Here is a 27830-nt window from a genome sequence, read left to right as displayed (position 1 = left end):
CTCTATCACAACTTGGTCAAGTTTGTCGTTACCGCTCTCGCGCTCGTCGCCAGCACGTTTGCAGCCGCTGCAGCCGTCGACACGCCGGCGATCGAGGTCGCTGCCTAACTGAGCGCCGAGTCAGACACCACAACACCTCCGCGAGGACGGCCAGAAGGACTCGATCTGCGGCGGCTTTGGTCTCGGCGGCGGTTGGGGTCTTGGCGGCGGCTGGTTCTGGACGCGATACATTATGTGCAGCAATGGCCGATACACGAAGAACAGTGGATCACATTTACGCTACTACTCCCAACTTCATGCACTCAGAGTACTTTGAGTGTGTCAGTGCGCCAGCAATACCATGGCGAAGCCGTTTCCGGGTCAAGCGCGGGGCGACCGCCACGTCATTTCACCCTGAAACTTTGCCACGTCCCGACCGTGTCGCCGGGTTCACAGCTGTACTTTTTACGATCGAAAAAAACAGAGGAGTTCCGGTCAAAGTCTGTTCTTTATAGCTTCACAACGGCCCTGTACATAGTAGCATCGGGCCTGGCTTAGCGCGTCGCTGTCGACTTGGTCGCGCCACCGAGCAGCTTGAGAGTCAGAAACGTAATCTGCTCCTTGGTCATGAGCAAGAGCGCGCTCTTGAGCACTGTGTTGAAGAGCTGCGCCTCGCAGCCCTTGAAGAAACCGTGGAGACCGTCCGTCGCCCAAATGCGCTGCAGAATGTCCGTCATGCTGCTCTTCTTGTCGTCCTCGTCGGTCGACTTGGCCTGCATGATAACCTTGGCGCGGATGATCGGGTACGTCATAACGGTGGCAATCGACTTGGCGATGGCCGCGAGCACGAACGCTTGAAGCGCGCTCAGCGACGTGGACGCCGAGACGAGCTGGAGCTTGAGCCGGTCGAAAATCGTATAGTTGATCGCGGGGTTGGACACGAGCACAAGCGACGGGATGTAGCCCTTCCAGAGCGCAAAGACACCATCCTGCTTGTACAAGGCCTGGAGCACGTCCCATTGGCTCTGGTTCGGGTTCCCGGACGTCTGGATGTACGTCGAGATGACCTCCCACGGCAGCGTCATGCTCATGTTGATCGCGCCGGCGAGCGCACCGATCGCCAAGTTGGCGGCCGTCGAGAGCGACCCGACCTTCTTCTCGTAGAACGACTTGAGCCACGCGTACCAGTAAAAGTAGCAAAAGTTGGAGAGCACCTATACAGACGCCATGAAGATGCGTCCCGTGGTGTATCGTAGTACCGTGTGGATGGCCTTCGGCCCAAGCCCAGCGAAGAGGCCTGCGACGCCTTCCGTGTCCCAGATCGTCTTGCAGATGCTCAACGTATCTTCCTTGCGCGTCTTTGTCTTGTCATCGCTTGTTTCCTATACAGCGAACGCATTGAGCCGGCTCGTAGGTAGCGACGGCGACGAACCTCGGTCGACTTGACCGACGCCTGGTGCTTGGTCTTGGCCACGTCCAGCGGGAAGAGCGCGAGGCAAGCGAAGAGCGCACCAACGGAGCCGGCCTAAGCCATGGGCGTGAGGCCCTCCATGCGCAGCCGCGGCTATCCTGACGTACCGACGCCTCGACGAAGGCCTTGTTGGAGGCCATGGCAGCTTGTGATCTAATGCGCAGCTGTTTGCGAAACATTCGAACTCGAGTCATCCGACCCAAATAGTGTTATACTGTATAAACGTGTTTGACGTGAAATGCGTTTTAGTCGTGCCACAGGTACCACGCACGTTCTCCTAGCTGGCACTCCGAGGTGGGCGACTGGATGCGTCCAAATGACCGTACGATGTATATACGTTTAATAGCGATTCACGTTCACCTTGCTCCTCATGGTGCAGAGCCTGCAGTTGTCGCCAGAGCACACATTGGGCAAGGCTCATCACTGCATCAAGGCCTCAAAGCGCCAGCAGCACTCAGCACTCGCAAGGAGGAGTTTATGCCAATTTAGCGTACATGGAGTCATCTCCCTGCAAGTGTTGTCCCGGCTGACATGCCCCCGAGCGTGGTCGATACATTCTGGTACACGCAAAATGGAGTCGACTGGTTTAAACACGGTAAATAGGTTTAGCCTGTGCTTCTCGCAGCATCGCAGCGGAGCCCCATCGTCCTGTCAACATGATTGGCAAATCACTGGTCATGGCTTGCGAAGTCAACTGGAGTGCGTCGTCGCCCAGCCGCAGCGCTCGAGTGTTGTGACCGAGCAAGGCGACACGAACGGAGGTCCTCGCACTTGAGATAACACGTTGAACGACTGAGGTGGGCCGCCATACAAACAGCGTGGCGGGAGGCGCCGTGGCGTCTCTCGACTAACTGCAGACTAACTGAAGGGCACACGACATGAAGACTGTTCGTATGGGCGCTCAAGGTGTTGACTACAATAAGATCCCAATGGTCGCTGGACCAAGGCGGTCGGTAGATACACAAGTCATGACGTGGCGTCTTCGTGGCCCGGGATTCAAAACACTGTTTCATTGCTGTTGCAAACAGTGTACTGCCAAAGATACCACCAACATGGGGTGACGGCAACAAACAGCAAGGGCGACCATGGGTTACAGCGTCTGAGAGCGAACGCGGGTGGTGCGCTACTACGTAGGGACATCAACCTACAGCGATAACGCTCGACGTGTTCAGGGACGTTGCTTCCAGGATGCAGCAGAACGGTAGAGCTCAACTGCTCTGATCATATACCAAATGAGCACGGCTAGAGACTTCTATACATATCCTCTGCTCCTGACCCCACACAAGAGTTTTCAAGTCCTCTACGATCGGCGTCGGTGCGTCGACACCACGACCACACACAAAGTTTAAAGCGCAATGACGAGTCGTTGGTTGACGACCAGACAGGGGTGGTGATTACATCATAGTACAGATCTGGTTGCGGATAACCTCACAAACAAACAACTGTCTGGCGCGCTACGCCTCGGATTTGCCCTACTCGCGGAACAGTCCGATACCGCTACTGCATTGGAGAGGCTTCTGGAAGACAAATGAGTTGAACGATTGCATGTAATACTATTATAAGATCAAAGTCCAAAAAACGACCAAACCAAAGACAACCAAACACCCGCTGACGCCGCGCGCGTCACGCGTCACGCGTGTAGACAGCCCGCGTCTCACAAACACACACAACGCGCATCCGGGTTCACGCTGCTAGAACCCAGCGGTCGCAGGCCCTTTACACCACCGATTCACAGCGTTGGTCGCTCGTCCTGCTACTACTATAGTAGAACACGGCGTCGCCCTGTGTGTACACGATTGTCATTTCGAATCCCGTCAATTTGAACCTCGGGAGCTGCCTGAAGTCGCGATCCAGTTTGCCTGTTGCGGAAATTGAAGTCGCGCGTCCAATCCCAAGCGACCTGCCGTTATTTCACCCAATCAAAATACGCCTGTTAACATGATTTTGGCCAATGGCATCGCGGCGAGAGAGGAGTTGGCCGTACCGGTGCAGTTTGCGATTACTTACCGACCAGCAGCAGCATGCGAGGGTCCAGCGCGTCCGGGGCCGCGCTCCCCAAGGAGTTCTTCAACCGTCCAGACTTGACGCGCCAAGAGACCGAGTTCCTCGTGAACCTCGCCAAGGAGATGTGCATGGAGGTCATCTTCTACGCGCAAGAGAACGGCGGCACGGTCAAGTGGCGGCTCATGGAGACGAAAGCTGGCGTCCAAATCTTCCAGGGCGAAGAGTTTGGCGGCAATGACGACCTAACGTACGTGTGCGGCGTCAACACAATCAAGGCCAGCCTCGCCGAGGTCGCCGACATCTTCAACATTGCCTCGGAAGAGAAGCTCGCCGAGTACTCGCGCGTCTTCGAGCCAGATCTCATCGACATGCTCTCGATCTACGACCTCGCGACGCAGACGCCCGACAACCCCATGCACTACATTGGCGTGCGCTGGGCGGCTGTCGAGTCGACGTCGCCGCTTGTCCGGAACCGCGATTTTTGCTACCTCGAGGTACGTCCTCCTCTCTACCCTCGCCTCTCAAATAAGATCGGATAGTGCCAAGATGAGTTTGTCGACACACGCACGGGCAAGCAGGGCTGGGTGCGCTGCATGCATTCGATCAACATCCCGTCGTGCGTCTCGCTCGAGAAGACGCTCGGGTACGTCCGCGGTAGCTACTACCGGTCCGGCTTTGTGTTTGTCGAGACGGACAAGCCGGGGTTTTTGGACGTGACGCACATTCTCCAAGTGAACTTCAAGGGCCGCGTGCCGCCGTGGATCAAGCGCCAGACGCTTCGCCAGCGGGTTCAGAGCATCTCGCGCATTGACAAGCATTTCCAAATGAAGAAGCTCAGTGCCGGACGCATCCTTGGCGACATCGACTTGCCCTCGAAGAAGCACGTCTCCAATTGCCACTGGTGCGCCCGCAAGTTTGACCTGCTCTTTACGCGCAAATTTCGCTGCCGCAAGTGCGGACAAGTCGTCTGCAAGCACTGCAGCAGCCACTGGTAGTACCAACACAATCGAGCAGCGTGCATATTGCTGTGTAGGGACCTCTTCCTGCCCTACTCGGGTGAGAAGCGCGTGCGCATCTGCACCATGTGCTCGAACCTCTGTCGCAACGAGTCGGACGCCGGCGACGACCGCCTCTCCAACGACCAGTTCACGCCCGAGTACGTATTCCTCTTTTGATGGAGGAAGCTCAGTGCGATGTAGCCCGGCGTATGCACCGCCAGGACGTGCAACGTCGCACCACCAGTCGCATCACCAGTCGCAGCACCGGCAGTCGTCGGTGGCATCGTCGTTCTCGATGGCTGGCGACGAGATCCACGGCCGGTCGCGCCCGTCGTCAACGTCGTCGCTGCCGCACGTAACCACGGGCTACGCCAAGTCGACCTTGTCGCACTCGGTGTCCTCGCAGCCGCCGTCCCAGTCGCTCGTGCCCGTGGGTACTCTGCACCAAGTGCCGCGGTACCAGCCCGCGACCGACACACAGAGCAGCTACCACTACGACAAGGCGCCGTCGGCGTATGGTGACCTCCAGAGCGACTACGAGAGCATGTACGAGACGAATCCGTTCGAGCGGCTGGCGCAAAACAACCACCATGCGCCTGCCAATGTGGCCGCGTACAGTAGCTTCCAGCAGCGCAACGTCTCGTCCGCATCGAGCGTCGACTTTGAGATGCCCGAGTTGCAAAACCGGATGCGTGCCCGGCGCCAAGACGACAACCAGAGTACACCACCCTCCAAATCTTGTATCGCGACATGCCGTTATGTGCACAATGTAGGTGAATTCATGGAGAGCGTGCGCTCGATCCGACTCGGGAGCGGCTGGGACGTTGACAATCGGACGGACCTCTTTACGGCCGACAACTTTGGCGAGTCGGACGTCTCATTCGACACGCTCGACCGCGCGTGGTCGACGCACTTTAAGAAGCAAGGCTCGGGCTCGTCGGTCGCGTCAACCAACTATGCGTACCCGCCACCCCAGGGATACGCGCCAGAGCCGCCGTCGTATTCGCAGCCGCCGAGTTTTGAGGCGCCGCCTGCCTACTATGGCCGGCCGCCGAGCAACAACAGCAGCACGGGGCTCGACCACGCGATGGCCCGCCTGCACGTGCAGGACCACAGCTACGAGCCGTCGCCGTACCAGTACCGCTAACGTTAAGTCGCTATTGCACCACACCGACCCTGGTGTGGTATTTTCATCTAGTTTAGCATCATCATCGATGCATGTTTATCTGCGTACTGTGTCATCTTGGGCGCGAGCCTCTTCTGGCATGCATAAGATGGAATAAGATCTATATCTATTCAACGAAAAAGGGCAAGGTGCCAAAGGCAATATGGCCAAAAGGCAATATGGCCACGGGGTGTCGATCGATGCGGGTACGTATATCAGTGGTATCCCACTCTCGTCAAGCGTTGGACGTACGAAGTAATGCCGTAACTTGCACCATTTTTACGATGCCCGCCGACGACGTGCTGCCTGGCCACGTCGTGCGCGAGCTCAAGCGCGACGCGCTCGGTGTCTGCCACGCTGTCCTCGCCAACCTCAGCGCGCTTCAAGCCGCGCCGCTGTACGCCAAGCACCTCGACCCGACGTGCCTCCGCCGCATGGAGCTTCGTCGCGGCCTCGACACCATCGACGCAGACCTCAGCGCGATGCTCGGGCGCACTTCGCTCGCTGCGTCCCTCGACGAGATTGCCATGCACCTACCTACGAGCAAAGGTGGCTACTTGAGCCCCGACGCTGTGCAGTACGAACAGCTTGCGCGGCTTGCGGGTCCGACGCGGGACAAGCCGTGGCAGTCAACGGTGGTCGCATGGCTTGGCATCGGCGCCACCGACTACTGCGTCGTCGAGACCCAGCTCGGCTTCACGGGCGCGAGTGCCCAGCGTGGCTTGCTCCGCGTTGTGTACGCTGTCGAGCTGCCGCACAACTTGTGCCCGCCTCGGCGCGGCTTCCACCGAGGGGCGTACCTTCGGGTCGGCCATATCTTTTTGGAGCCGCCGCCGTCGAAAGCGCACTGCGGCGCAACGGTCGACGCCCATGCGATCGTGCTGCTCCCGGCCACTGATTCAAACCTCGCGCTCGTGCGCTGCCAGATCACGTCGCTCATGGGCTTGATCGGCTACTTCCAGCGACAGCGTTTGACCAAAGCGGCGGTGGCCCTCGCGAATTGGCGCCGGTCCCCGAGCTACAGCCCGCGCTGGGTCGAGCCGAAAGCGACTGCCAAGCGCTGCGCCGTGTGTCAACGTCGGTTCCACCCGCTTCGACCAAAGACACACTGTGAGCTCGACGGGCGCGTCGTGTGTTTTGGGTGCTCGGCCAAGTGGATGCTACTGCCGAGCCCGGGGGCCCGCCCGATCCGCGTCCGCATCTGCGACGACTGCGTCCAAGCTGCGGTGACCAAAGGCCCGCTGGGTGTCGGTCCCAAGCCTATAGCGCCAGGGAGCCCCGAGAACTCGAGTCGGCTACTGCCGACGCTCTCGAGCCTTACCGGGAGCCGCTTGGACATGACGACACGGACGCCACGGCGCATGACGCTGGTGCCAGAGATGCCCCTCTTGAGCGACATTGACGAGGATCAGCAGCAGCGAGCCTGAGAATCAAATGTGGATTGCTTGTGTGCATTGTCAGACGCTGTGGAAGGGCATGCCAGCGGGACCACCCACGTAGGAAGAGTAATACTTTGGGTTGATCGCGATAGCAAAGCGCGAGCGACCACAAAACCAGATTCGCAGTCGACGACGAGGTGGGTCGTACGTGGGCGGCATCTGAGAACGGGTGGTGATGCGTCAACGCTGCACCTGTGTATTCGACGGACGGTACACCAGACCTCTTGGACCTCTTGGACCTCTTGGGTAAACTCGTGTCTGACTCTGGACGGCCACGGAACCTGATTCAGCGGCTGCGACAGTCGACAGCGTGGCAACGGCGCTTACGGATACCGCGCCATTCGTGGCTTCAGCACGAACGACCAAGCGATCAAGACGTGCGCAGCCGCGCGCGACGAATCTGACGCGGCTTTTCGCCTCCGTCGTCCCACCGAGGACAGACCGTGCTCCGTAGCAACCCTTTTTTTGTTCTCGTGGGTCTATGGAGGTAGGACCCCAGAGAATTGGAGTACGACGTACAGGAGGGACCCATTAAATGCAACACTGCGCGTCCATGGCCACCTCGTTGCCGTCAAGTCCAACGGTGCTCGGTGGCGCTTGAACCGCAAATGCCACCGGTGGTGCGAGTCGAAGTTGAAGGGCGTTGGTCGGTTGCTGGGTCAGGTTACATGTGACCTTTCTGAACTAAGGTTGAGGGGTATGCTAGAAAGCTTACGTGGGCTTTACCGTCATGCACCACGGGGCAATGCTGCTCAACGGTCCAGAGGTCGTCATCGGCATGGTTATCACGGAAAACCTCCAAGAATCCATACACTGGATCTATGCATTGTAACGATATTTGCCATTTGCTGGCAGCGATGGTAGAGCCAGTTGTCCGACTGGCCCTCGCCGTCGATGCCCCACCTGCCGCTACCGCCGTCCTTCTTCCACTGCCCGCCGCTGGAGACGCATGAGCGCGTCTCGCTGATAGCAGACGCGCGCGACGCCTGCCGCGACACGATCCTCAACGCCAAGGCGCTCGCCGGCGCGGCGCCCGTGTACCAGACGTTCACGCACCCGCAGACGCAGCGGCGTCTCACGGTGCGCCTTGGCGCCGACCTCCAGAACCCCAACGAGATCTGCATGAGCGCCCACACGCTCGTCAACGCCTCGATCGACGCTGTTGCGGACGTCTATGCCAACTTTGCAACGTCCAGCACGAGCAAGAACCCGGTCTTGGCCAGCGATGTGCTGGACCGCGTCCGCCTGTACGAACTCGTCGCACGGCGAGAGGTCGCCGAAGCGCCGTTGCATGCTGTGTACTTGCAGTGGATGGCGCTGCGCACACCGCCCGTCATTGCGAATCGCGACTTTTGCTATCTCGAGGTGCGCCCTGTGCATCTTGCCCGGCTTGTAACCAGCTGCATCCTTAGTGCCACGATGAATTCCTCGATGGACCGGCACGGCAACGCGGCTTTGTCCGAAGCGTGCACTCGGTCGACGCAGCGTGCTGTCCGCCGCTCAGCGCGGCGTACGGTCTCACGCGCGGCCACTTTCTGCGCTCCGGCCAAGTCTTTATCGAAGCATCGAGCGACGAGGTCGGGGCGCTCGACGCCTACCACGTGCTCGTCTTGCAGCTGAAAGGCAATGTACCCAAGGACATTCAGGTGCGAGCGCACGCCCGTTCATACGTCACGCCATGCGTAGATCTCGGTGATGCTCTCGCTCTTGCTCCAAGCGTGCGAGCTCGATACCCACTTTCGCGCCGAGCAGCTCTGCGCTGTCCAGCTCGTGCCATTGTCCATAGTCCGCGCACAGCCCAAGGCGGTCGCGTGCCGACGGTGTACGCGGCCGTTCCGCAAAAACCTCTTTCAGTCGGCCAAGCAATTCCGGTGTCGCATGTGTGGCCACGCTGTCTGCCGCGCCTGCCACCACGTATGGCGCCTCGGCGGCTCGGAGGCGCGCATTTGCGTGGCCTGCGCCGAGATGGCCAAGCCGAACGCGCCCATGCCTGTCGCCGCGACCGCGTCGCCCGTGCCGTGTCTCGACGAAGAGAGTGCGATCGTACCTGTCTTGTACGGGCGACTCTCGGATGCGAAGCGCAAGCGGCGCGCCGAGACCAAGACAGATGTGTCACCGCTCGAGCGCCACGTGTGGAACGAACGCCTCGCGCTCACGTCGACGTCCTGACTCAGTCAGGACTGTACTATGTGTAGAGTAAGTTGTGTATCGTAGATATCTCCTTTCTGGCTACTTGTTGAATTTGCGGAGCCCCTTGAATGCGCCACCGACATTGAAGCGCGCGATGTGATTTTTCATTTTTGCACCCACCCCCCTCGTGGCAGCACGAGCGAGGCGCTGTTGACTCAGATGGCACCAATCACGAAACGGCAAAAGGCGGCCACGTGGCAGCACGACTCGTTGCATCTTCGACGACAGCCAGGTGGCAAGCCTGAGAACATCAACATCAAGACCGAATGCGTCCCTATCCTTCGCACCACAGGGTCGTCGATCGTCTGCTTTGGTCCCGACCGCTCCATCGTTCGCATAGTGTCCGAACAGGTCGTCGAGCTCGCAGCTGTGGGTTTGGCCACGTGGCATCCTCAACGTCTTTTCCCCAAATCGCTGCGATGGACGATTGCTATAGCTCAGCGAGTGCGTCAACCGAGATTTTTCAGGTGGTAGGTTCAAAAATGCACTTCAACAATGCCGCATGGGTGTGCGTCTTCCTTCTCCGCAGCCGCCGGCCACGAAGGATTGCACGACGAGAGGTGGACGATACGACACATTTCACACCGAAAGGAATAAAAGACGGTCCTGGTAGTAAAAAAGAACGATTCACAAATAAAAGAACGATGCAAGGGCGTTTAAAAAAGACAATTCAGCAAAATAATAACGGCGACAACACGAGGCGGTATGGTACAGGCACGGCGACGACATGGACGACGACATGGACGACACTGCGCTTTACGAATGGTACGCCACGGGCTGGCTGCCCCAGCGCGCGTACGCCGGCTCGGCCTCGTGGCTTGGCTCGTAGTAGTCGTACGCCGCCCGTGGCGAGAGGAGGTCGGCCCGCAACGGCTCACTGTACTGCGCGTGCGACGGCGCATAGTACTCTCGCCGCCCGTTGAAGGCGTGGTAGCTGTTCTCAGCCTTGCTCGTTGGTGCCTGGCGGTAGGTGGGCGGCGCAAACTTGTAGCGTCCGTCGTCGTACTCGTTGCCATGGTAGACGTCGCGCGGCGACGGGTCGTACGTCGGGTACGCCTGCACGTAGTGGTGCTGGTGCTGCGCCACCTGCGCCGACGGCTGGTAGTGCGTCGTCGCCGGCAGCGGCTTGAGGAACGACGGCGAGAGCGGCGGCGGCGACGGGTGGTGGTCCCAGTTGAACTGGCGCGTCGGCAACGGTGCGCGGTTCTCAGTCTCGTGGATGTCGTGCCAGCTGCTACTCAACATGGGCGAGAGCGGCTTGCCCATGAGCTTGCGGCCTTGCGGGCGGAGCGACGGGTCGTCTTGAAAGAGCTTGAGCTTTTCGTTGCGGCGCTTGGCGTCGAGCTTCTTCTGGTGCGCGCAGGCCTTGGTGCGGTGGTACTCGCAGAGCGTGTGGAGCGTGCCATTCTTCTTGGTGGCGCGCGGCAGCTTGCACTTGCCGTGGCTGTACCGGCACGTCGCGAGCTCGCCCATGAAAACAGTGGTCGCCGGAGAAGGCAAAAGGGGAAATGACGACGCGTCGGCTGCTGGGTAAACGGCCGAAACACCTGGCGCTTGTGAGCTTCTTGCGACGACCAACTGGCATGTATTCTCAACCGCGTTCTCAGATCGTTGACCACACGGGGTGTGGGATATGCAGGGCATCAGTTGCCGTCAAGCAAACACGACGAATCTGCTCATACTCCGCAAAGCCACAGTACCAAAGAACCACGTTTCTCGAACCACTTGACAGTATGGACCGCTTCGGTTGGGTACGTCGTTGCAAGCAGGAGTAGTCAAAGCACTACGTCTTAGTTTCAGTCGCAGCGTGCAGATCCCACCGAGAGGATCAGACGGGCAGCACAGTGGCCCGATTCGGCCTCTGCAACAAGACGAACGCACCAGCTGGGGAAGATACCACGTGTGTTCTGCCTGGCTACTCGGACGCGCCACCCTGAGCCCGCGTCTGCTGCTCACCAACATGCCGTGGCTATGGCGAGGAATCTGGCCGCCGACATAGACTTTGCAAGCGACGACGACGCGACGGCGTAGCGCCACGGACCCCGGCGATGGTCCACTTCAGGTCGGTGCGTTACGGACATTTACCTGGGTGCGAGCACTGACAGACGCGAAAGCAGATGGGCCCGTCCCCACCGCACGACCTGGGTTGCTCAGACAGCAATATCAGATCGCTGTGAATGACACGGCCGTGGCAGGAGCGTCACCAAGCAGAGTAGAGTGCGAAGCGCCTCGAGACCCACGGCGCGGCCAGAAATGTGTTCGAGTCCTTCGCTGTCCGCATGGGACCATGACGGACCAGCGAGGTTCATGATGGGGATATTGCGCAACAAGCTACTTGCGCGTTCTCTGCAACCTGGGGTGGGGGCCGTTTGTATTTTGCGTTTTGCGCCCACCGACTCAGACTGGATTTTTTCTGCCCAGGACCAAGACTCTGGCACATACCACGTGGCAGCTCGACGGGACGTTGCGAACACCAGAGGTCTGTCGGCCCAGATCGATAGTTCGAGTCCAAGCAGAGATTATGTGGTGGTGAGCTGTATATCAGGCGCGGAGCGATGTAGCAGCAGCGCTCGTTGGCTCGAGCAATGGCCGGCGAGTAGCCATCGGCGCGTCCACTCTTCTGCACACCCATATCTTGTCCGCAGTCTTCTTCCTCCCACGTCCAAGCTGTAAAGAAAGGTAGCTTTCACCCGAGTCATGGTCCAACAAGACAGCCACGTACGAGCACACGTCGGCCGCGTCTGAGCAGTGATAGCATCTTAGCGCAGGGGATCCTACCACGATCAGAACGCACCCTTGTCTCGGACTGATTGAGAACCAATACGACGACGTGGCCCAAGCCTCCCACGGCTGATACTGTGCAAAGTGCAGGGAGCGGTGCGGAGATACCTCGGGGGTAGGATACAGTGCGCCCTTGGTAATAATCGCAATCTGATCGCTGTGTCGAGTCAAAGCCGGCTTGGATAACACACACGATCAGATCTGCTGTCTACGATGCACGCTACAGAAGCAACGAGCCGACGACGACCACCGCAGAAGCGCAGCCGACCAGGGAGGATTCCGCGACGATCTCTCGGCAACAAGAAAAAGAAGCCACGACCGCGACATGCTCTGAAATATTTCAGAAAGTTTGGCTGCCTCAACAAAGCTGCTTCAATCTCTGAGATTCGACTGCTCGTCCCGAGAACGCAGATCAGTTCGTGTGCCAAATCGCTCAGACTTCTCAGTCAATGGCACACATACAATACAGTACTCGTCTCTGTGTCCCCACCAACCAGAAAAAGCGAGTCCTCTAAACTAGATTCCTAGGATAACGGACCATGCCTCTGTCGTCGTCGATAGCGCATCTTCGACGGGCTTCGAACCCACAAGACCGCCACATTCTACGCCTCGCTCGACCAGGCCACGTTGCTCACCGAGTCGACAGAGAACCGATTCTTCCGTTCCTGCACCTGAGTACACCAGAGACTCTGCCCGCTCTGCGATGTGCCCGCCCGCGAAACGTATGACCATCTTCTAGTGCGCTGTCCATTCATCCGCGCGGTCTGGCGCGCTTTTGACCCGATGCGCGATATCTTGCAGCTGCAACTTCCGTCGTCGGTCGGTGGATCCCTCTACGATGCAGTCGCTCTGCCGTTCTCAGCCCACAAGTCGACCATCCGTGCCCTCTGGCCGATCTTGCGCGCTTGCGTCTGGTCCACTGGTCCAGTCTTTTGCTCGAACGACATTGACGCCCCTTCCCGCTGCTGGGCTCGCGATCAAAGCCGCTACCTACTATCACGCGATTGCATATCCGGCACTTGGCTTGCCGCGCCGTCGTGCCTTCGCTGGTCGAGTCGCTGTATGCCCTACGCGCCGACCCTTGGTGCGCTCACTATCTCATTCCCACTCAATCCCGAGCCCCGACCACGCGCCCTCAGCTTGACGTACCGGCCAAACCTCACAAGCGCATAAGGAAGTCCACCACCTTCACCATATAATTGCATGTTCATAGCTCATTTCAACAGCAGCTGAGGTGACTCGGGGCTGGATAGACCATACGCCAAGTGGCATTAACGCCGTGTAGTCCTAGGTTCGATAGCAAGAACTCGGAGGACGCTGGCGCGTTCCTTCGGATCCCGCCGCTGTCATGTGGTCGCCCCGCTCGATTTCGCGTGTCATCCGGATATACCACCGTGGGATGGATGTTGGCATTAAAGTAACTTATAAAATGTATGTAGTAAAAAACAATCCCAAACCGATGCGCATATCCGGATAAAATATCGCGTGACACACGTGGCGTGCTCACCCATGGTGCTCACCGCGCCAGATCGATACCAGACCGATACCAGATCGATACCAGTGTAGAATGAGAAAGCACACCACAAGCAATTTGTAGCGTGTTGCATTAACACGACACGTCGTCGCGCTGGCTAGTTGTAGACCATGTACTTGGGCGTCGACGAGAACTTTTGGTAGCCCTTGATGACCTTGTTGACCGACTCGAGAAAGTCCTTCTCGCTCACCGACTTGCGCCGGGCGCGGATCGCATACATACCGGCCTCTGTGCACACACTGCGGAGCTCGGCACCTGGGCAGTACGTCAGACTAAGATCTCAGCGAGGTCGATCTACCCGTCGTGTTGGGGCAGAGGCGCGCAATGAGCTCAAAGCGAATGTTGCGGTCGCAGCTCATGCTCTTGGCGTGGATCTGCAGAATCTGCGTGCGGCCTTCGAGCTCCGGCACGTTAAACTCGACCTTCCGGTCCAAGCGGCCGGGACGCATGAGCGCCGGGTCCAATGTGTCGGGTCGGTTCGTCGCCATGAGCACCTACGTCCATCATCGTCAGGCGTGCGTGTCGGGATACAACCAACCTTGATGTTGCCGCGTGGGTCGAAACCATCGAGCTCCGTGACGATCTGCAGCATCGTGCGCTGGACTTCGTTGTCGGTACCGCCTTCCTCCTGCATGATGACGATGAGAGGGGTTGCAAGTCAAGCACGAGCGACGTACCGAGCTGGAGCGAGCGCCACCAATCGCGTCGACTTCATCGAAGAAGACGATGCACGCCTTCTTGGAGCGCGCCATGGTGAAGAGTTCGCGGACCATGCGCGCGCCTTCGCCAACGTACTTTTGGACGAGCTCGCTGCCAATGACGCGGATGAAGCACGCGTCCGTGCGGTTGGCGACGGCGCGCGCCGAGAGCGTCTTACCCGTTCCGGGCGGGCCGTAGAGGAGGACGCCCTTGGGCGGATCGATACCGAGGCTCACAAAGCGCTCCGGGTGCAGCAGCGGCAGCTCGACGACTTCGCGCAGCTTCTCGAGCGACTCCTTGCAGCCACCGACATCATCGTACGTGACATCGGGCTTGTCTTCGACCGTCATGAGCGAGACCTACAGTGTGTTTTAGTTCAAGATGCACGGCGACAAAGGCGCCCACCGTCGGGTCAATCTTGGGCGGCAGCGGGATCTGGATCGCATACTTGGTGCGGTCGACGCCGACGCGCATGCCCTCTTCGATATCCGTGGGCGCGACCTTCTCGCCGAGGCCCACGACAAACTTGGCGATCTGCTTGACGTTAATCATGTACTTGGCGTCGTCTTCGCCCGCGTTGATGATCTTGGTGCAGCGTGCAACCTGGAGCGGCTGCTCCTCCTGCATCATCTGCTTGTCGCTGACGAGATCCCACTGCGACGGGAGCGAGAGGCCCGTGTCGCTCTCCTTGATGCCCACAAGGTCGTTGACGCTCTGCTGGACCTTCTTGATATCGTCCTCGACGGACTTGATCGCGCGCGTGTAGGGCCCGAGGCCGTACGTCTTGAGGAGCGCAATGTCGCCTTCGTCGAGCACCTTGGACGGGGCCTCATTCAGCTCATCCTCGTTGTCGTAGTCCTTGGTGTTCGTCGTCTGGCATTCCCCGCGGCCGGCCATCGTGCTCCTTCCCCCGTGACGAATATGGAAATCTACCCAATCTGGACGAGCAGCCCCAGGTTCCATGCCGTTTCATTGGACGAAAAAGAGGCTCATCCACAGTTTGGCGCAAGGCCATTCGCGAAAAAGAATTCATTTTGACCAATCACTCCTCGTGGGACGCCGAACTCGGTTGCTTATTTTCGGCAGTGCGGCAATTGCCGATTGCTGCCACCCGCGTTTCTGGTTTTGCCAGCAGCAGGGGCAGCAGCATGCGCGTTGGCGTCGTCGGGCTCGGCGCCGTCGGCTCCATCTTCTTCAACCGGCTGCTGCACCACATCAACCCGCTCAACATTGCTGGCGCCAAAAGCGCCAACCGCGTCTTCGCGCTCGTCAAGCCGCAGCACCTGCCTCGCCTCGAGAGCGTCGCCCTCTACGAGCGTGGCCAGCCTGACCCGATCCTGCACGTGCCCGTGCGCACGCCGCCAAACGCGCTCGCGCTCACGACTGGCGCCGACAAGCGCGTCACGGACCCGCTCGACGTCGTGTTCATCGCCGTCAAGTCGAACGACACGCTCGACGTAGCCCAGCAGCTCGCCGTACCGTTCTCCCACCTCTTCGCCGGCCACTGACGCACGCTGCATAGGCGTCCCCCTTGATCGGGAAGAACTCGCTCTTGATTTCGCTTCAGAACGGTACTTTGCCCGTTATGAATAGCGACACGAGCCATGGCTGGTAGGTCTCGGGAACGTCCAGACGCTGCGAGAGACCCTCGCGACCGAGAACGTCCTCCATGGGGTCACTTACATGGGCGGTCAATGTATATCGCCAGGCCACGTGATCCTCGGCGGCCAAGGCTCGACGATCCTCCAAGGCGCGGACGATTTAAGCGACCTCCAGCAACTCCACCTCGATCGTCTCTGCAAGCTCCTCGACGCAGCCCGTACACGCAAATGTAATGGCCGCAACTCACCGGTGGACCTAGAGCTGCATACAACTGTCGTCAACTCCAGCGACGTACAGTCGGTGATCTGGACCAAGCTGCTCGTGAACGCCGGTATTAATCCGCTCGCGTCCATTTTGGACCGCCCGAATCTCGTACGCGTCCTTTCTACAGAGTGGGGCGAGACGCAACGTGTAGTGTGTGACGCACGGCGACTCGAACCGCTACATTGTCGAGTCGGTCGTCAACGAAGTCGCGGCAGTCGCGGCCGCCGAGGGCATCTCGCTGCAGCTCCACGGCAAGAGCCCGTTGGCGTACACGCTGGACGTGGCGACTGCGACAGCGACCAACGTCTGCTCGATGCTCCACGACATTCGGGCGCGAAAGCCTACGGAGATTGGGGCCATCAACGAAATGGTCGTGTACTACGGGCAGCGCCATGGCATTCCGACGCCAACGAACCAGCTCTTGGTGCACCTCGTCCGAGGCCTCGAGTCGCGCTTCGCGGCATAAGCCAGCAGCAAATATATAAACGAGTAGAAAAAGCTAGAGCTACGTGGGCATGTCGGAGAGCAGGTGCACGCAGTCGAGGAAGAGGTCGGCGCTGTTGCTGCGCTCGCGCGACGATGCAGATTTGAGCATATCGACGCGCAGCTTGGGCTTGACGGGCCGGTCCAGCGGCATGACCTTGATGCCCTCGCTCGAGAACGAGTCGGGGCTTGTCGGCGCGTTGGGCGTCATCATCTGGTTTTGGTCGTAGCACAGCGTGTGCTTGGCGTCCGGTGGTGTCCACGCGGTCGGGTTGTTGGTCAGCGTAAAGGCTGGGGGCGTCCACGAGTCCGGGTCGCTCGGCATGAGCCGACGCTGTGGCGGAAAGAGCTGTGACACGGTCGTGGGCGCCGAGGCGGCCGCGGCCTGCTTCTTGGCGAGCTCCTCGGCCTGCTTGATCTGGAGTGGCTTGACCACGCGCACAGCGCGACGGCTGACCTGGTCGCGTTGCTTGGCAGCTTGGCGCTGTCGGCGCCGCGACGTCGAGTACCAATGGTTCTTGATCGCATTGTCCGTTCTACGCATCAAGATACTGCTCCGCGTGTTGCACGTGGTGATCATACCGGCCCGGAAGGAGCTTGGCGATCTCGGCCCACCGGTTGCCGACGCGCGCTTGCGCTGAAAAGATGATTTCGGTCTCGTCGGCACGCCACGGCGCTTTGTCGATCGACGGGTCGAGAAAGTTCAACCATCTACATGGCATCGTTTGGTCATGACGTCATTGTCGTTATCGAGAGGCGCACCGTGTCCGGCATTGCTTGGGCGTGCGCCCGGGCAGAAGCTTGGCAATCTTGGACCAGCGTTTCGTGCCAAATGACTTGACAAACTGCAAGATGGCGGCGTCGTCCTCGGCGTTCCACTGCTTGCGCCGGTCGGTCGTCCCCGGCGCCGGGTCCTCGGACTCGTACTCTTCTTCGTCGTCGGGCTCGGCCACGCGGCCATTGTCGTCTACCGCGAAGGTCCTCTCCATGCTGGCGCCGCTGCTATCGTCCACGTCCACCTTGATTGGCGTCGTTGGGCTCGCCGTTTATAAATAAGACCCTCTGACGCACCAAGCCATATCTTTTCTCCTCAAGCTCGGAGACGTTGCGAGAAATTCCATTCATGTATCCTATCAACAGCGGATTTGGCTTTTGGGCTCTGAGTATGTGGGGTACCTTGTGCGTAATAAGTTGATACCTACTGCAAGAGTTAATACAGCATGCCGATTGGTTGAAAAGAACAGCTTGCCATGGCACGATTGGCCAGATTTAAACTTGGGATGAGTATACTCGACTGGGCAATCTGTAACGGAAATGGACGTTCGTCGCGGATTGGCTACTGCGCTGGAGTCAAAGTTGCCGTATTTAATTCAAATATCGCCACATTTACCTAAGGTTTGTATGCTTCTTTAAAAAATATGGAATTAAATGCGCCCTGGCGACTGAGGCAAGGCAACTTGGGTCATTTTGACGTCGTTGGCACCGCATTCGGTCAACTAACTACAAGTCGGTACGTCTTCGACTAGGTTCTGTGCCTGACTAAGCTTACATGGACGCATATAGCTAGCTTGATTCTACAACTCGTTGAGCTGGAAACACGACGCTCCATCGTCCTCGTGGAGCACGGCGAGATGGCGCCAGGGTTCAACTGCCCATCCTGATGAGTGAAGCTCCGTGGATACCAGAAATACAGAATCCCATACACTGTATTTCATGATACTGCAGTTGTTGATTGGGCAACACCCAAGACCATTCGTGATAGTGTTCTTATTAGAGAGACAACACTGTGTTCAACGTGGCGTTGGTCAAGAACGGTGTCAAAAAGTCTTGTGCGGACGAGAGCCGCGCCGAGACGTCGATCCCGGATTGGCAGTCGATGCCAAAGCTATCGACGCCGACGAGGACCTGCGAGCCGTTGGCGACGATGGTCAAGGGACCGCCCGAGTTGCGACTGCATTGGTTGCGCTGCGACTCGGCTTCAGTGCACAGACTCGTAGCGCTGAGCTGGGTAAACACACTTTGACACGCACCTTGGCTCAGCACCGTGGCGGTCTCGACAGATCGATTGCCAGCGGCATCCGGCCAGCCGTACACGGTTGCCGAGACGCCGGCGGGCACAAGTGGGTTAAAGTCGAGCGCGATCGGAGGGTAGCTTGACGGCGAGGCGAGGATAAGCACGCCAACGTCATTCGTCGTTGACCAGTTGAGGGCATCGTACGTGTAGTTGGGGTGCACGACGCTCTGAATGACCGCGATCTGCTCGCCAGTGCCGTTGGCGTTCACTGCGCCAATCGAGACGTACTGCGCGGGCAAGAACTGATACACGCGGATTTGAACTTGTGTGAAGAGGCAGTGCGCCGCCGTGAGCACGAGACGGGGTGCAATGAGCGTGCCGGCGCAGCGGTTGGCGCCGTTGATCGAGTCGCGGACGCCCGCAACAAAGGTGGCGTCTGGCGCGGGGTTGCCACCATGAAGCATGGGCCACCCCAAGACGTTCGTCGCGACCAGCGCAGTGAGGCCAAGCGTGCGGAGTGCGGCGAGCATGGTCAGTTGTGGAATGAGCGACGCTGACAGCGTATCCTTGCCGCGCTCTGATTGGCCCATTTCCTGGACGCGAAACGACGAACAACCCAGCCAACTCCCAGCCCAAGCTTTTTCAACCCAGCGCAGAGCGATGGATAGAAGTGCTGGATAGATAGGCATGTAGTAGCACTCATCGAGCCAAGATAGTACATCCTTGCTTGTCAGCTTCATGGACTGTTGTCGCAAAAAATGAGTTTGCCGAGGCTCGGCCCTGCGCAGTTCAAGCATATCTATTATATATTGAAGGATATCGACTGCCACGGTTTTGGACTCTTTTTATTTCTTATTACACGACTGCACAAACGATTGGTTTATGCAGGTACATGAAAATAGAGGTTTAGCTTCAACCCCCCGCACAGCTGCGGCGCTTTGATTTCGAGATGACTCCTGTCGACCAGCAGTCCGTCCCAGCTGCACGCGCGTCAGCTCACGTGCTCCGAGCCAGAGCTGGTTGCCAGCTGCAGCAACCGACACGCCACGATTCGCTCAATTCGACTAGGACCGCCCCGTGCTGATGTCGGCCAGCGACAGAGTTGAAACATTGAAAATGGGATTGAAATTACTTGGCGAGGAAAGGCTGGATGAACGACTTGCCGGACGAGATGCGGCCATAGATGCCGATGCCGCCGCCGCAGCCCGCGCCGTAGCTGTCGACGCCAATGAGCACCTCCTTTCCGTCCTTCTTGACCGTGAGCGGGCCGCCCGAGTCGCCGGCGCAGAGGTCGCTGACCGAGCTCGCGGCCGTGCAAATGTGGACGGGCTGCACCTGCGGGTACGCGGCCTTGCACTCGTCGGGCTTTTGGATCGTCGCGAGCTCGACCTTGAGCGTCGTCGGGTCCTTGGATTTGGGCTGGTGCGGCCAGCCGCGCACCATGGCGGTCGTGCCGGGCGCGTTCACGCTGTCGTCTTCAAAGTAAATGTCGAGCGGCGTAAACTTGGACGCTTTTTCGAGGACGAGGATCGCAAAGTCGTACTGGGACTCCCAGTAGACGCTGTTGAACGAGTAGTTGCCATGCGGCGCGCTCTGCGTCACCTTGATGAGCTCCGAGTCATTGTCTGTCCCGTTGGCGTAGTGCGACCCGATCGAGACGTAGTTGACGGGCGTGAACTGGTACTGGCGCGGGCCCACCTGCTTGAAGAGGCAGTGCGCCGACGTCAAGACCGCCGTTGGCGCGATGAGCGTGCCCGCGCAGCGGTTGAGCCCGTCGGCCGTGTCACGAAGACCGGCCACAAAGGTGGCATTGCCCTTGGCTTCTTCGGAGCCGGCAAAGATCATCTTGTGGTCTGACTCGAAGATATGGCCGGCAGCGAGGGTCGCGGCGGCGGCGGTGAGCGCAAGCTGGAGCTGCATGGCGGCAAAAGGGAATGTGAGCCATCTCCGTCGTCGTCGTCGGGATGTGGCGATCCTCGCCGAGATCCGCCGTTCCGGATTGGCTGGCACGCATATCGAACCTCATGTCGCACGCAGACTTCCTTAATATAATGACACAGTGTATTACATAATGCAGGTTTTTTACTCTATAAAATGATCCCAACATTTCGTGGCAAGTATGCAATGTAAGAGGCTATGTATAATGAAGGGAAATAAGAACTGCCTATCATGGAGGCGCGGCTGCATGCAAGAAGCTTGCCATGTACTATGTACGCAGTGACCTCATGCACCCACTGATTCGAAACGAGAGCTTGAACTCGAAGCCAGCTCGACTCGGCGGTCGCTAGCCCAAACGTATCTCCACTACCGGGCGTCTTGCCGTCGCCGTGAATATATTGGGGCGACACCATAGCAAGAGCTCTGGCACTGTATATCCGAGAGGGTCAGTTGGCCACAGCTTGTTCACAGCTTGAGATGGCGCTGCGTTCAGGCTGCTGCGTTCGACGGGTGGGGCTCGGGCTGCATTATCACCTTTGTGAACGTTCACAAGTGGGTGGCGTCCGGTACAAAGCTGCGAGATGCCCTTTGATGCGCCAGCGTCGTCGGCCGCTCCACCTCAAGTGGATGCACGCAGCTTGTGGCGACACTGAGATCACCCAAGCAAGCGCTTGCTGCAGCATCGATACTTAAACAGCTTGTTGGCTCTGATGTCACCGCCAATGTGAAAGAGAAGAAACGGGGCTTGAATCCGCATGTGAAGCAGGAATCCACGACGCAAAAGATGACTCACTCGTTCACAAAAAGTAAAAGAGGAAGTGCGCATGAAGAGGCCCAGATCTAGAACACACAGGCAAGTGGGCTCAAGCCCACATGTGTAGCGCCAGGCAACAAGTTAACCTGCCTCGCCCACCACTGGCATGGCGGGCATTATGTGACCGCTTCCGCCACGAAGACAACGCCAGACAAAGGGAGGCCGTACTCCCAAACACCGGCGTGTGTACTACGAGGCAAATAGGAAAGTGACAGTCTACTGGCTGCTGCCAAAGATTGTACAGTCTCACATCAACGGGCTTCTCCCGTAGGACTAAACATGCAAACACACATCGCCTTGTCCCGGCCTAGTGGTGTTGACGTGGGCTAGGCTCACACCCAGTGCCCCACCACTGCATGCGACCAACGGTCACACATTAACATGGTTGGTGCCCCCGAAGTTGTTTGCTCTTGATTGAGGCACTACATGAATCACGCAATGGAACTATTGCGTCGAGGCAGAAGCAGCTTTTGAGTCGCCGTGGCTTGGACCGCTCAACGATCGATGCGGGTCGAGCATCGCCCTCACGAGGCCTTGTCACCCTCCACAAACGCTTTCCATAGATCCTTGCTTCCATCGGACCAAGCTTCTTGGTAGAGACAACGTACAGTGCACCTAACGCTTGACTGCGGTCTCGTCGTCCAAGGGAGCCCCACACACGCACTCGGATCGATCGATGCCCATAAGCGATTCGTCGACGACGTGCAGTAGGCAAGAAGGAGCTGGTGAATGCTCATATTATTTTGGCGATCGTCCTACGTCGGGAGGCCTTGCCTCATTCCCCACAACCAACTTCATATTTTTCACGTGGGCTCGCCAAGGGCATAAATCAAAGGCTCTCATAGGTCGCTAAGGCGCGGGTTGCTGCGTGTGTGTTCTCTGCTTGCACGTGACGATCGTCTTGGAGTGCTCGTGTCGGATGGCGCCTGCAGATTCGCGTGACACTACTACCATCGCCTCTACCGACGTGGTGTCTTCTACCCTCGACAACTTCGCTCGGGATTCACTCGCGATTCGAGTCCGTCATTCCATGGTTGCACTACCCCATCGCCAATAGATAACGTCAGAACGAAAAGGAAGCATCCACGAGGAAGACGCATTCGGAAGCGGCATGTCTCCACCTGCATGCCGGTGCGTGAGCTACTACGTCATTAGGTCGATCGACATACGATTGAAGACGCCCTGGTATTCTGTGGTAGCGTGTATGGTGAGCGTAACGCGCTCGGCTCACTGGCGCCAGGTCGTCACGCCGTTTGTGGTCTTCTGCAATCAGTGACCATATGGTGCAACACGTGCTGTCTGTGTAGGTGTATCCATCATTCTGGTCGCCGGTTCCTTGAAGATTCGACGCTCCTCGCTTCGTGACTGCCGCAAAGCAGCATTCGAGCAATACATATCGCTCGCCGTGGTCTCCGCAGCCTCTCTCATCGGTCGTCGATGCGGCACCTCAGAGTCCACCAAAGTAGCCTGTTGGCACGGCCGTGACCAGTGCCAGCCATCCGGACGCGCCAGATGCACTCGTGGCCAAACGCTGTGGTCGTGCCGGCGTAGTCTGGTCCCAACCTGCAGTCTGCCGTCGGTTGAGGGTACATTATGTATCTAACATGCTGAGCGTCCAATGTCGGCTTCGTCATCGAATCTTTCGTCCCTTTTCCCTCTCTTTCGAGGTTCGAGGTGGTAAGCACGCGTGCAGTGGTCGGACAGCGCTCGACTGACAACCGCGCCATTTCGTAATCGAAACGAGCGTCTCGATGGCGGTATGCAAATGGCACTCCAATTTGATTAGCTTAGTTTGGAAATCTTTCTCTAATACCACAGGTCTACGCTTGGGATTCCAGCGACCACGACGTCCTTCATAGAAGCGCGTCGCCATAGGAAAGGGGTGTGACCTGCACATGTTGTTTGTGCTCAAATGGAGCATGCTCGGATCTCGCGTGGGTGTCACGACCTGGCCTGCAACTGCGCCTGTGTAGACCTAAGATCTTGGTGCTATAGGAATCGAATCTTGGGGAATCTGCACCTTCAACGACGGGCGTGACACACGTGGCCCGCTGACTGGAGCGTGGGACGCTGCAGCATGGTGGGTTCGCGTCCGTGCCAATCGCCAGTCGGCGAGAAGATTCGACCGCCTCTATTGGCTTAGACAAGTGCATTGTGCCGGCGTAAAATGAGAGATTAGTTGGTTCTTTTCTTCGTATTCTGAAATATTCGTCTTGGTATGCAAGCCGCCACGGTCCTGCCGCGCCTCCGGCTCCTCCCGAGCCTTGCATCGTACCTCGCGCCGTCCCCGACGTCGCTCGACGGCTTCCCGACCTTGCACCTCGCACCCTTCGCACCCAACGCGATCTTGATTCCGCTCGCCGACCAATTAGCCGCGGCCAAAGAGACTCGGCCCGCCGACACGGCGATGCTCAAGAAGAAGTGCTCGGTCGAGACGTGCGACAATGTCGCCCGCTCCAAGGGCCGCTGCAAGGCCCACGGTGGCGGCCAGCGCTGCACCGTGCCATCGTACGTAGACTTCCATCGGTTGATCAGCGTACTCATGCCACTCTAGCTGCCCACGGTCGAGCCAGCGCAGTGGCCTCTGCATCACGCATGGTGGCGGCAAGCAGTGCCTCGTCGATGGTTGCACGTCGACAGCGCAGTCCAAAGGCGTCTGCAAGGTGCACGGTGGCCGCGTGGCCTGCCGGGCGCCAGGGTGCATCAAGAATAACCAAGGTGGCGGCTTTTGCAGAGCGCACGGTATGCACATGCATGCCTGCGCAAGTGCTCATGGGGGACGGTGTAGGTGGCGGCCAGCGCTGCAAGTTTAACGGCGGCGGCCACTGCCCCAAGTGGGCGCAGCGCCATAGTATGTGCATCGCCCACGCCAAGATGCTCCACTCGTGATTGTCGTATTTTATTTAATTATTTTATTGTCGTGTTCAATCTCGGTCTGCTCTTGTGACTGGCGGCGATGAGGAGGACGAAGATGCGGGTACGGAATCACATTCCAACAGGATGCGGATACACGGCGCCGACCCGCATCTGCGTCGATGTGGGACATGCCTCGTGGTTTAGGGTACTCTAACCTCATGCTATCTCCGCTACAGTGTATCAAGCGCTACAGTGTATTCAAGCACCGAGTCCATATCCAAACGGCAGAACAGCTTGATGGAGGATACCACCAAAGCGAACGCATGGCTGTCACCCTAGTACAGTTCGAGAAGCACGTCGCATACAATGACTCATGCAGCCAAAAGTAAGATGTAAACTGCCTTTTGTAGGTATCCTGATGCAGTAACGCTAGGCGTCGTCTTCGCTGAGGAGCGTAAAGTCGCAGTCGGCCGAGACGGAGAGGAGGAACCGACCACTTCGGTTGGGCTCCCACGTCGTCGGCATGATAACGTACGACTCGTTGAAGAGCGCGGGGAGACTCAGTGGCGGTGACGCGACGCTGTGCATCGGCACAAAGTCCGTTTCAGTCCACATGCGCCCGTCAACAGTGACGCTCGAGGCGTCGCGTTGGATCTTCGCGCCTTGGAAAAGGTAAAAGCCCATCATGGTGCCGACCTACTCCGTTTTTCATAAGGTTCTAACGATGGACAATATGTCGTACCGAGTCCTTCTTGCATTTCGAGCGCCACTCGTGCTCGGACCGGTGCAAGTGAATCACAACATTGGCCGGGCGCACGCACTGCAGCGTCAAGTAAAACTTGGGATTTTTCTTCCAGTCCGGGTTCAAGTGCGCGCCACCGACGGTATTTTTGTGTTCATTCCACTCCTACAACCTCGATAAATCAGATCTGAGATGCACCAGGCTTCCACGTACACCCGCAATGGTCTTGGCCATGATGCTCGGCACCTCATCGAGTGTCACGACGTCGTCGCTGTGCACTTCAATCTCGAATGTGCCTTCAACGAGCGGCTCGCCGAGGGACGGCACGACCCAAAGACCGTGGACGAGCCAATCTGGGTTGACTTTGCGAAGAAACAGCGTTGCAATCAACGGACTCGCATGGTCCGAGAGCGTGCACCACTCGTCCGCCTTCACGAGCAGCTTCCGCTCTGGGATCGGCGGCGCTTTTGGAGCGCGGCTTGGGCCCTTGGTCTCACCGAGGAAATCAACTTTTTCGGCTTTGACGCGCTTCTTGGTCGTCGCCGTGTCGTCAACGAGGACGTCGGGCCGGACGACCGAGAGGCCGAGTGCGTGCGCCTTGTCCTTCTGTGCGTCGCGGCGGCCTTTGGTCGACACCTTGTACGAGGTTTGCTTGGCGACGATCTTGATCGTGACCGGGCGCTTGGCGTCGGCGGCTTTGGGGGCCATGCGCAAGAGAAACTGCGGGTTTTGGCACCAGCTTAAGTTCTCGGGGCCGCTTATTCCCTGGCTGAGACAGAGCGGACCACCGGCGCTGCTCGTGTTGCCGTTGCCGCCGTCGTCCGTCGCGCGCCACTTGCCATGGACTGCGAGGGCGTGCAGTGGTCGGAGGGCGTCGATCTGGACGGCTTTCGAGCTAAAGATGCGGAGGAAGAACTCCATGTCGACGCCGGCGTGGTCCGTGTACGGCACAACGACATACGCGCGACCTGGCTCGAGCACGACATTGCCCTTTGAGATTTCACGTTCCGGGTGCGACGTCGATGCGCTCGGTAGCGTTGCCTTGGAGGCGTCGTGGGGCGGGTAGCTGTGCGCCTCGGCGACCACGCGCGCCTTGTCGTACTCCCACACGATCGATGCGTGGAGCGCTTTTTTCGAGACTTCGAGCACAACAAAGTTGATGGCAAAGTTGTCGCCGCCGAAGACGCGAAAGTCGCGCTGCAAAAGCGAGAGCAAGACCGTGCACTTGTCGTCGACGACCAGTCGGTACTGCGGGTTGCGAAACCACGAAGGGTCCGTCTCGCCTTGGACGGTCCACGCCCGCGTACTCGGGCCCTTGGCGTGCTCATCGTCGACGCTCGGATGGGTCTCGGTCGCTGGCTTGGTGGGCGGGCCGGCCGCCGCCGGGCCAATCCACTCGCCGCGCACGCAGTACTGACACGTGCTCGACGGAAAGATGCGCGTGATGAACACCTCGTTGAACGTTTCGACAAAGTCCTCCCACACCATCCAGAACGTGCCGTCGTTCTTGGTCCGGTTAAAGTCGCAGGCTGCGTCCGCGCGGAGCGCCGCCTCGACTTGGAGGTTGTCTTCCCATTTGCAGTCGTCGTTGGACCAGTCGCCCTTCCAGGACCCGCGCTGCCAGACGTTCTTGAGCTTGATAAAGCGAAGCGACCCGAGCTCCTTGAGGTGCATGATCACATACAAGCGGTTCTTGAGAATACCAGCGGTCGTCACGTCGTTGTAGGACATGGACGCCATCTTGAGCTGGCAGCTCAAGACGCTCTTGTACGTACTGTGGTGCTTGAGCAGCTTGGACCAAAGGACGCCGGTTTCAACCAGGGTTTTCCGCGTCGCGTCCGAGCTCAGATCGATCTTCTTGACGCTGCCACCCGTGCAGTCGATGAACGCCTCGACGATGCTGCCGTCGTGGAGCACCTCGTAGTTGCCGTGAAACTTGGCGTACGCCTTCTCCAGGAGCGGGATAAAAACTTCGTTCTTATTGAGGCTGCTGCCGTAGAGCCAATGACCGGGTTGCACATTTGGCGGCGCCAAGCGCGGGTCGTTGACGTCGGCGATCGGCTGAGAGTAGGGTAGCCGCGTGTCGGCGACGACCTCGAGCCACTGGCAGTCCTTGTAGAACTGGCACGTGTAGATGCCGAACGTCTTGAAGTCGTGCATTTGGGACACAAAGAGGTTCTCGATCAAGTTGTCTTGGTGAAGCGCCAGCGCGGCAAAGACGCCGAGGAGCCACGCATCGTTGAGCCCACTGCCTTCCCGCAGCGTACCGCAGCCCGCCGTGCTCTTAAAGTAGTCGGGCTCGACGCACACTTGGCTGGGGCGGTACCAGTGCACGATCGCGCCGTCGTCGCCTTTCTTGGTCGACGTCGCATACTCGGGCGGCGCGTCCGCGTCTTTGAACAGACTCACGGCGCGCGCAGCAAAGTCCGGGTCCTCGTACATGGGCGGGATGTCGCCACACTCGGAGAGCATCGCGATCACATTGCGCTCGAGTGTGATGCCCGCGCCCTCAAACTGCATCCTCCGGACCACGGATTCTTGTCGAAGTGGGCGTTTCGGCGGTTAAGGACGGTACTAATCTCGTGGCCACCACCGCCAAGAGCTATTTGGTGCCCTGCGTTCTCGAGCTGGTTGTCGAGTAGCATTTACATTCTGAAAGACGACCAATTTCTGGCTGACGAGAGGAAAAATGTTAGTGTTCGTGAACGATTGTGAGAGAGCTCACTACAAGAGTAGCGACGCTTTTAGGGAGTTTGAGAGGATTACGTTGTTGTATGCTCAGCTGCGCTGGTGGTCCGTGAGCCGAGGTAGGAGTACATCTGGAGTACATATTAGGTTTGTCCCCGTGAGCCGACCT

General features: G+C 58.6%; 12 protein-coding genes across 12 annotated transcripts; 5 read left to right on the top strand and 7 right to left on the bottom strand.

Annotated features, from left to right (window-relative positions):
• Positions 1–468: 468 nt before the first annotated feature.
• On the bottom strand, positions 469–1612 carry SDRG_04777 (hypothetical protein). Its single transcript, XM_008610461.1, has 4 exons — positions 1558–1612; positions 1412–1504; positions 1239–1361; positions 469–1193 (listed from the first exon to the last, which is right to left on the bottom strand). The coding sequence occupies exons 1-4, from the start codon at positions 1588–1590 to the stop codon at positions 534–536; spliced, it is 909 nt and encodes a 302-aa protein (XP_008608683.1). The 5' UTR covers positions 1591–1612; the 3' UTR covers positions 469–533.
• A 1835-nt stretch (positions 1613–3447) lies between these two features.
• SDRG_04776 (hypothetical protein) lies at positions 3448–5759 on the top strand. The gene is made up of 5 exons (XM_008610460.1): positions 3448–3948; positions 3994–4445; positions 4488–4610; positions 4654–5171; positions 5226–5759. The coding sequence occupies exons 1-5, from the start codon at positions 3472–3474 to the stop codon at positions 5597–5599; spliced, it is 1944 nt and encodes a 647-aa protein (XP_008608682.1). The 5' UTR covers positions 3448–3471; the 3' UTR covers positions 5600–5759.
• An 87-nt stretch (positions 5760–5846) lies between these two features.
• SDRG_04775 (hypothetical protein) lies at positions 5847–7079 on the top strand. The gene has a single exon (XM_008610459.1). The coding sequence runs from the start codon at positions 5902–5904 to the stop codon at positions 7042–7044; it is 1143 nt and encodes a 380-aa protein (XP_008608681.1). The 5' UTR covers positions 5847–5901; the 3' UTR covers positions 7045–7079.
• Positions 7080–7904: 825 nt separating this feature from the next.
• On the top strand, positions 7905–9295 carry SDRG_04774 (hypothetical protein). The gene is made up of 3 exons (XM_008610458.1): positions 7905–8421; positions 8469–8702; positions 8743–9295. The coding sequence occupies exons 1-3, from the start codon at positions 7951–7953 to the stop codon at positions 9223–9225; spliced, it is 1188 nt and encodes a 395-aa protein (XP_008608680.1). The 5' UTR covers positions 7905–7950; the 3' UTR covers positions 9226–9295.
• Positions 9296–9811: 516 nt separating this feature from the next.
• Positions 9812–10744, bottom strand: SDRG_04773 (hypothetical protein). Its single transcript, XM_008610457.1, has one exon. The coding sequence runs from the start codon at positions 10717–10719 to the stop codon at positions 10003–10005; it is 717 nt and encodes a 238-aa protein (XP_008608679.1). The 5' UTR covers positions 10720–10744; the 3' UTR covers positions 9812–10002.
• Positions 10745–13587: 2843 nt separating this feature from the next.
• SDRG_04772 (26S protease regulatory subunit 7) lies at positions 13588–15192 on the bottom strand. Its single transcript, XM_008610456.1, has 5 exons — positions 14666–15192; positions 14239–14619; positions 14100–14189; positions 13860–14055; positions 13588–13816 (listed from the first exon to the last, which is right to left on the bottom strand). The coding sequence occupies exons 1-5, from the start codon at positions 15155–15157 to the stop codon at positions 13659–13661; spliced, it is 1317 nt and encodes a 438-aa protein (XP_008608678.1). The 5' UTR covers positions 15158–15192; the 3' UTR covers positions 13588–13658.
• Positions 15193–15408: 216 nt separating this feature from the next.
• Positions 15409–16592, top strand: SDRG_04771 (2-dehydropantoate 2-reductase; the record flags this gene model as incomplete). The annotated part of the gene is made up of 5 exons (XM_008610455.1): positions 15409–15735; positions 15783–15831; positions 15876–16079; positions 16122–16234; positions 16278–16592. The coding sequence occupies 5 exons, from the start codon at positions 15409–15411 to the stop codon at positions 16590–16592; spliced, it is 1008 nt and encodes a 335-aa protein (XP_008608677.1).
• Positions 16516–17684, bottom strand: SDRG_04770 (hypothetical protein). The gene is made up of 3 exons (XM_008610454.1): positions 17372–17684; positions 17192–17320; positions 16516–17145 (listed from the first exon to the last, which is right to left on the bottom strand). The coding sequence occupies exons 1-3, from the start codon at positions 17596–17598 to the stop codon at positions 16632–16634; spliced, it is 870 nt and encodes a 289-aa protein (XP_008608676.1). The 5' UTR covers positions 17599–17684; the 3' UTR covers positions 16516–16631.
• Positions 17685–18308: 624 nt separating this feature from the next.
• SDRG_04769 (hypothetical protein) lies at positions 18309–19153 on the bottom strand (the record flags this gene model as incomplete). Its single annotated transcript, XM_008610453.1, has 1 exon — positions 18309–19153. One exon carries the CDS (start codon positions 19151–19153, stop codon positions 18380–18382), a length of 774 nt encoding a protein of 257 aa, XP_008608675.1. The 3' UTR covers positions 18309–18379.
• A 538-nt stretch (positions 19154–19691) lies between these two features.
• SDRG_04768 (hypothetical protein) lies at positions 19692–20612 on the bottom strand. Its single transcript, XM_008610452.1, has one exon. It carries the CDS (start codon positions 20541–20543, stop codon positions 19752–19754), a length of 792 nt encoding a protein of 263 aa, XP_008608674.1. The 5' UTR covers positions 20544–20612; the 3' UTR covers positions 19692–19751.
• A 2878-nt stretch (positions 20613–23490) lies between these two features.
• SDRG_04767 (hypothetical protein) lies at positions 23491–24307 on the top strand. Its single transcript, XM_008610451.1, has 3 exons — positions 23491–23883; positions 23930–24117; positions 24164–24307. Exons 1-3 carry the CDS (start codon positions 23594–23596, stop codon positions 24262–24264), a joined length of 579 nt encoding a protein of 192 aa, XP_008608673.1. The 5' UTR covers positions 23491–23593; the 3' UTR covers positions 24265–24307.
• A 298-nt stretch (positions 24308–24605) lies between these two features.
• Positions 24606–27644, bottom strand: SDRG_04766 (hypothetical protein). Its single transcript, XM_008610450.1, has 3 exons — positions 25187–27644; positions 24974–25138; positions 24606–24927 (listed from the first exon to the last, which is right to left on the bottom strand). Exons 1-3 carry the CDS (start codon positions 27491–27493, stop codon positions 24661–24663), a joined length of 2739 nt encoding a protein of 912 aa, XP_008608672.1. The 5' UTR covers positions 27494–27644; the 3' UTR covers positions 24606–24660.
• Positions 27645–27830: the final 186 nt, after the last annotated feature.

The sequence above is a fragment of the Saprolegnia diclina genome, assembly GCF_000281045.1.
Source record: "Saprolegnia diclina VS20 unplaced genomic scaffold supercont1.12, whole genome shotgun sequence".
Taxonomy (NCBI): Eukaryota; Oomycota; class Saprolegniomycetes; order Saprolegniales; family Saprolegniaceae; genus Saprolegnia; species Saprolegnia diclina.
The sequence above is the reverse complement of the archived record's forward strand: the minus strand, read 5'-3'. Positions and strand labels throughout refer to the sequence as shown.

Coding starts and splice junctions, on each gene's coding strand:
- SDRG_04772 (XM_008610456.1), bottom strand. CDS start 15,157: ATGGCCGGCCGCGGGGAATGCCAGACGACGAACACCAAGGACTACGAC. Junction 14,056..14,099: donor ACCCACGCGGCAACATCAAG/GTTGGTTGTATC, acceptor TGATGGACGTAG/GTGCTCATGGCGACGAACCG. Junction 13,817..13,859: donor CCTCTGCCCCAACACGACGG/GTAGATCGACCT, acceptor CGTACTGCCCAG/GTGCCGAGCTCCGCAGTGTG.
- SDRG_04777 (XM_008610461.1), bottom strand. CDS start 1,590: ATGGCCTCCAACAAGGCCTTCGTCGAGGCGTCG. Junction 1,362..1,411: donor CGTCGGTCAAGTCGACCGAG/GTTCGTCGCCGT, acceptor TTCGCTGTATAG/GAAACAAGCGATGACAAGAC. Junction 1,194..1,238: donor GGCCGAAGGCCATCCACACG/GTACTACGATAC, acceptor GCGTCTGTATAG/GTGCTCTCCAACTTTTGCTA.
- SDRG_04767 (XM_008610451.1), top strand. CDS start 23,594: ATGCAAGCCGCCACGGTCCTGCCGCGCCTCCGGCTCCTCCCGAGCCTT. Junction 23,884..23,929: donor CAGCGCTGCACCGTGCCATC/GTACGTAGACTT, acceptor ATGCCACTCTAG/CTGCCCACGGTCGAGCCAGC. Junction 24,118..24,163: donor CGGCTTTTGCAGAGCGCACG/GTATGCACATGC, acceptor GGGACGGTGTAG/GTGGCGGCCAGCGCTGCAAG.
- SDRG_04776 (XM_008610460.1), top strand. CDS start 3,472: ATGCGAGGGTCCAGCGCGTCCGGGGCCGCGCTCCCCAAGGAGTTCTTC. Junction 3,949..3,993: donor GCGATTTTTGCTACCTCGAG/GTACGTCCTCCT, acceptor AAGATCGGATAG/TGCCAAGATGAGTTTGTCGA. Junction 5,172..5,225: donor GCGCCAAGACGACAACCAGA/GTACACCACCCT, acceptor TGCACAATGTAG/GTGAATTCATGGAGAGCGTG.
- SDRG_04773 (XM_008610457.1), bottom strand. CDS start 10,719: ATGGGCGAGCTCGCGACGTGCCGGTACAGCCACGGCAAGTGCAAGCTG.
- SDRG_04768 (XM_008610452.1), bottom strand. CDS start 20,543: ATGCAGCTCCAGCTTGCGCTCACCGCCGCCGCCGCGACCCTCGCTGCC.
- SDRG_04770 (XM_008610454.1), bottom strand. CDS start 17,598: ATGGAGAGGACCTTCGCGGTAGACGACAATGGCCGCGTGGCCGAGCCC. Junction 17,321..17,371: donor CCCAAGCAATGCCGGACACG/GTGCGCCTCTCG, acceptor GATGCCATGTAG/ATGGTTGAACTTTCTCGACC. Junction 17,146..17,191: donor GCCAAGCTCCTTCCGGGCCG/GTATGATCACCA, acceptor CTTGATGCGTAG/AACGGACAATGCGATCAAGA.
- SDRG_04774 (XM_008610458.1), top strand. CDS start 7,951: ATGCCCCACCTGCCGCTACCGCCGTCCTTCTTCCACTGCCCGCCGCTG. Junction 8,422..8,468: donor GCGACTTTTGCTATCTCGAG/GTGCGCCCTGTG, acceptor CTGCATCCTTAG/TGCCACGATGAATTCCTCGA. Junction 8,703..8,742: donor ATGTACCCAAGGACATTCAG/GTGCGAGCGCAC, acceptor CGCCATGCGTAG/ATCTCGGTGATGCTCTCGCT.
- SDRG_04766 (XM_008610450.1), bottom strand. CDS start 27,493: ATGCAGTTTGAGGGCGCGGGCATCACACTCGAGCGCAATGTGATCGCG. Junction 25,139..25,186: donor TGGCCAAGACCATTGCGGGT/GTACGTGGAAGC, acceptor TCGAGGTTGTAG/GAGTGGAATGAACACAAAAA. Junction 24,928..24,973: donor CGAAATGCAAGAAGGACTCG/GTACGACATATT, acceptor AAAACGGAGTAG/GTCGGCACCATGATGGGCTT.
- SDRG_04775 (XM_008610459.1), top strand. CDS start 5,902: ATGCCCGCCGACGACGTGCTGCCTGGCCACGTCGTGCGCGAGCTCAAG.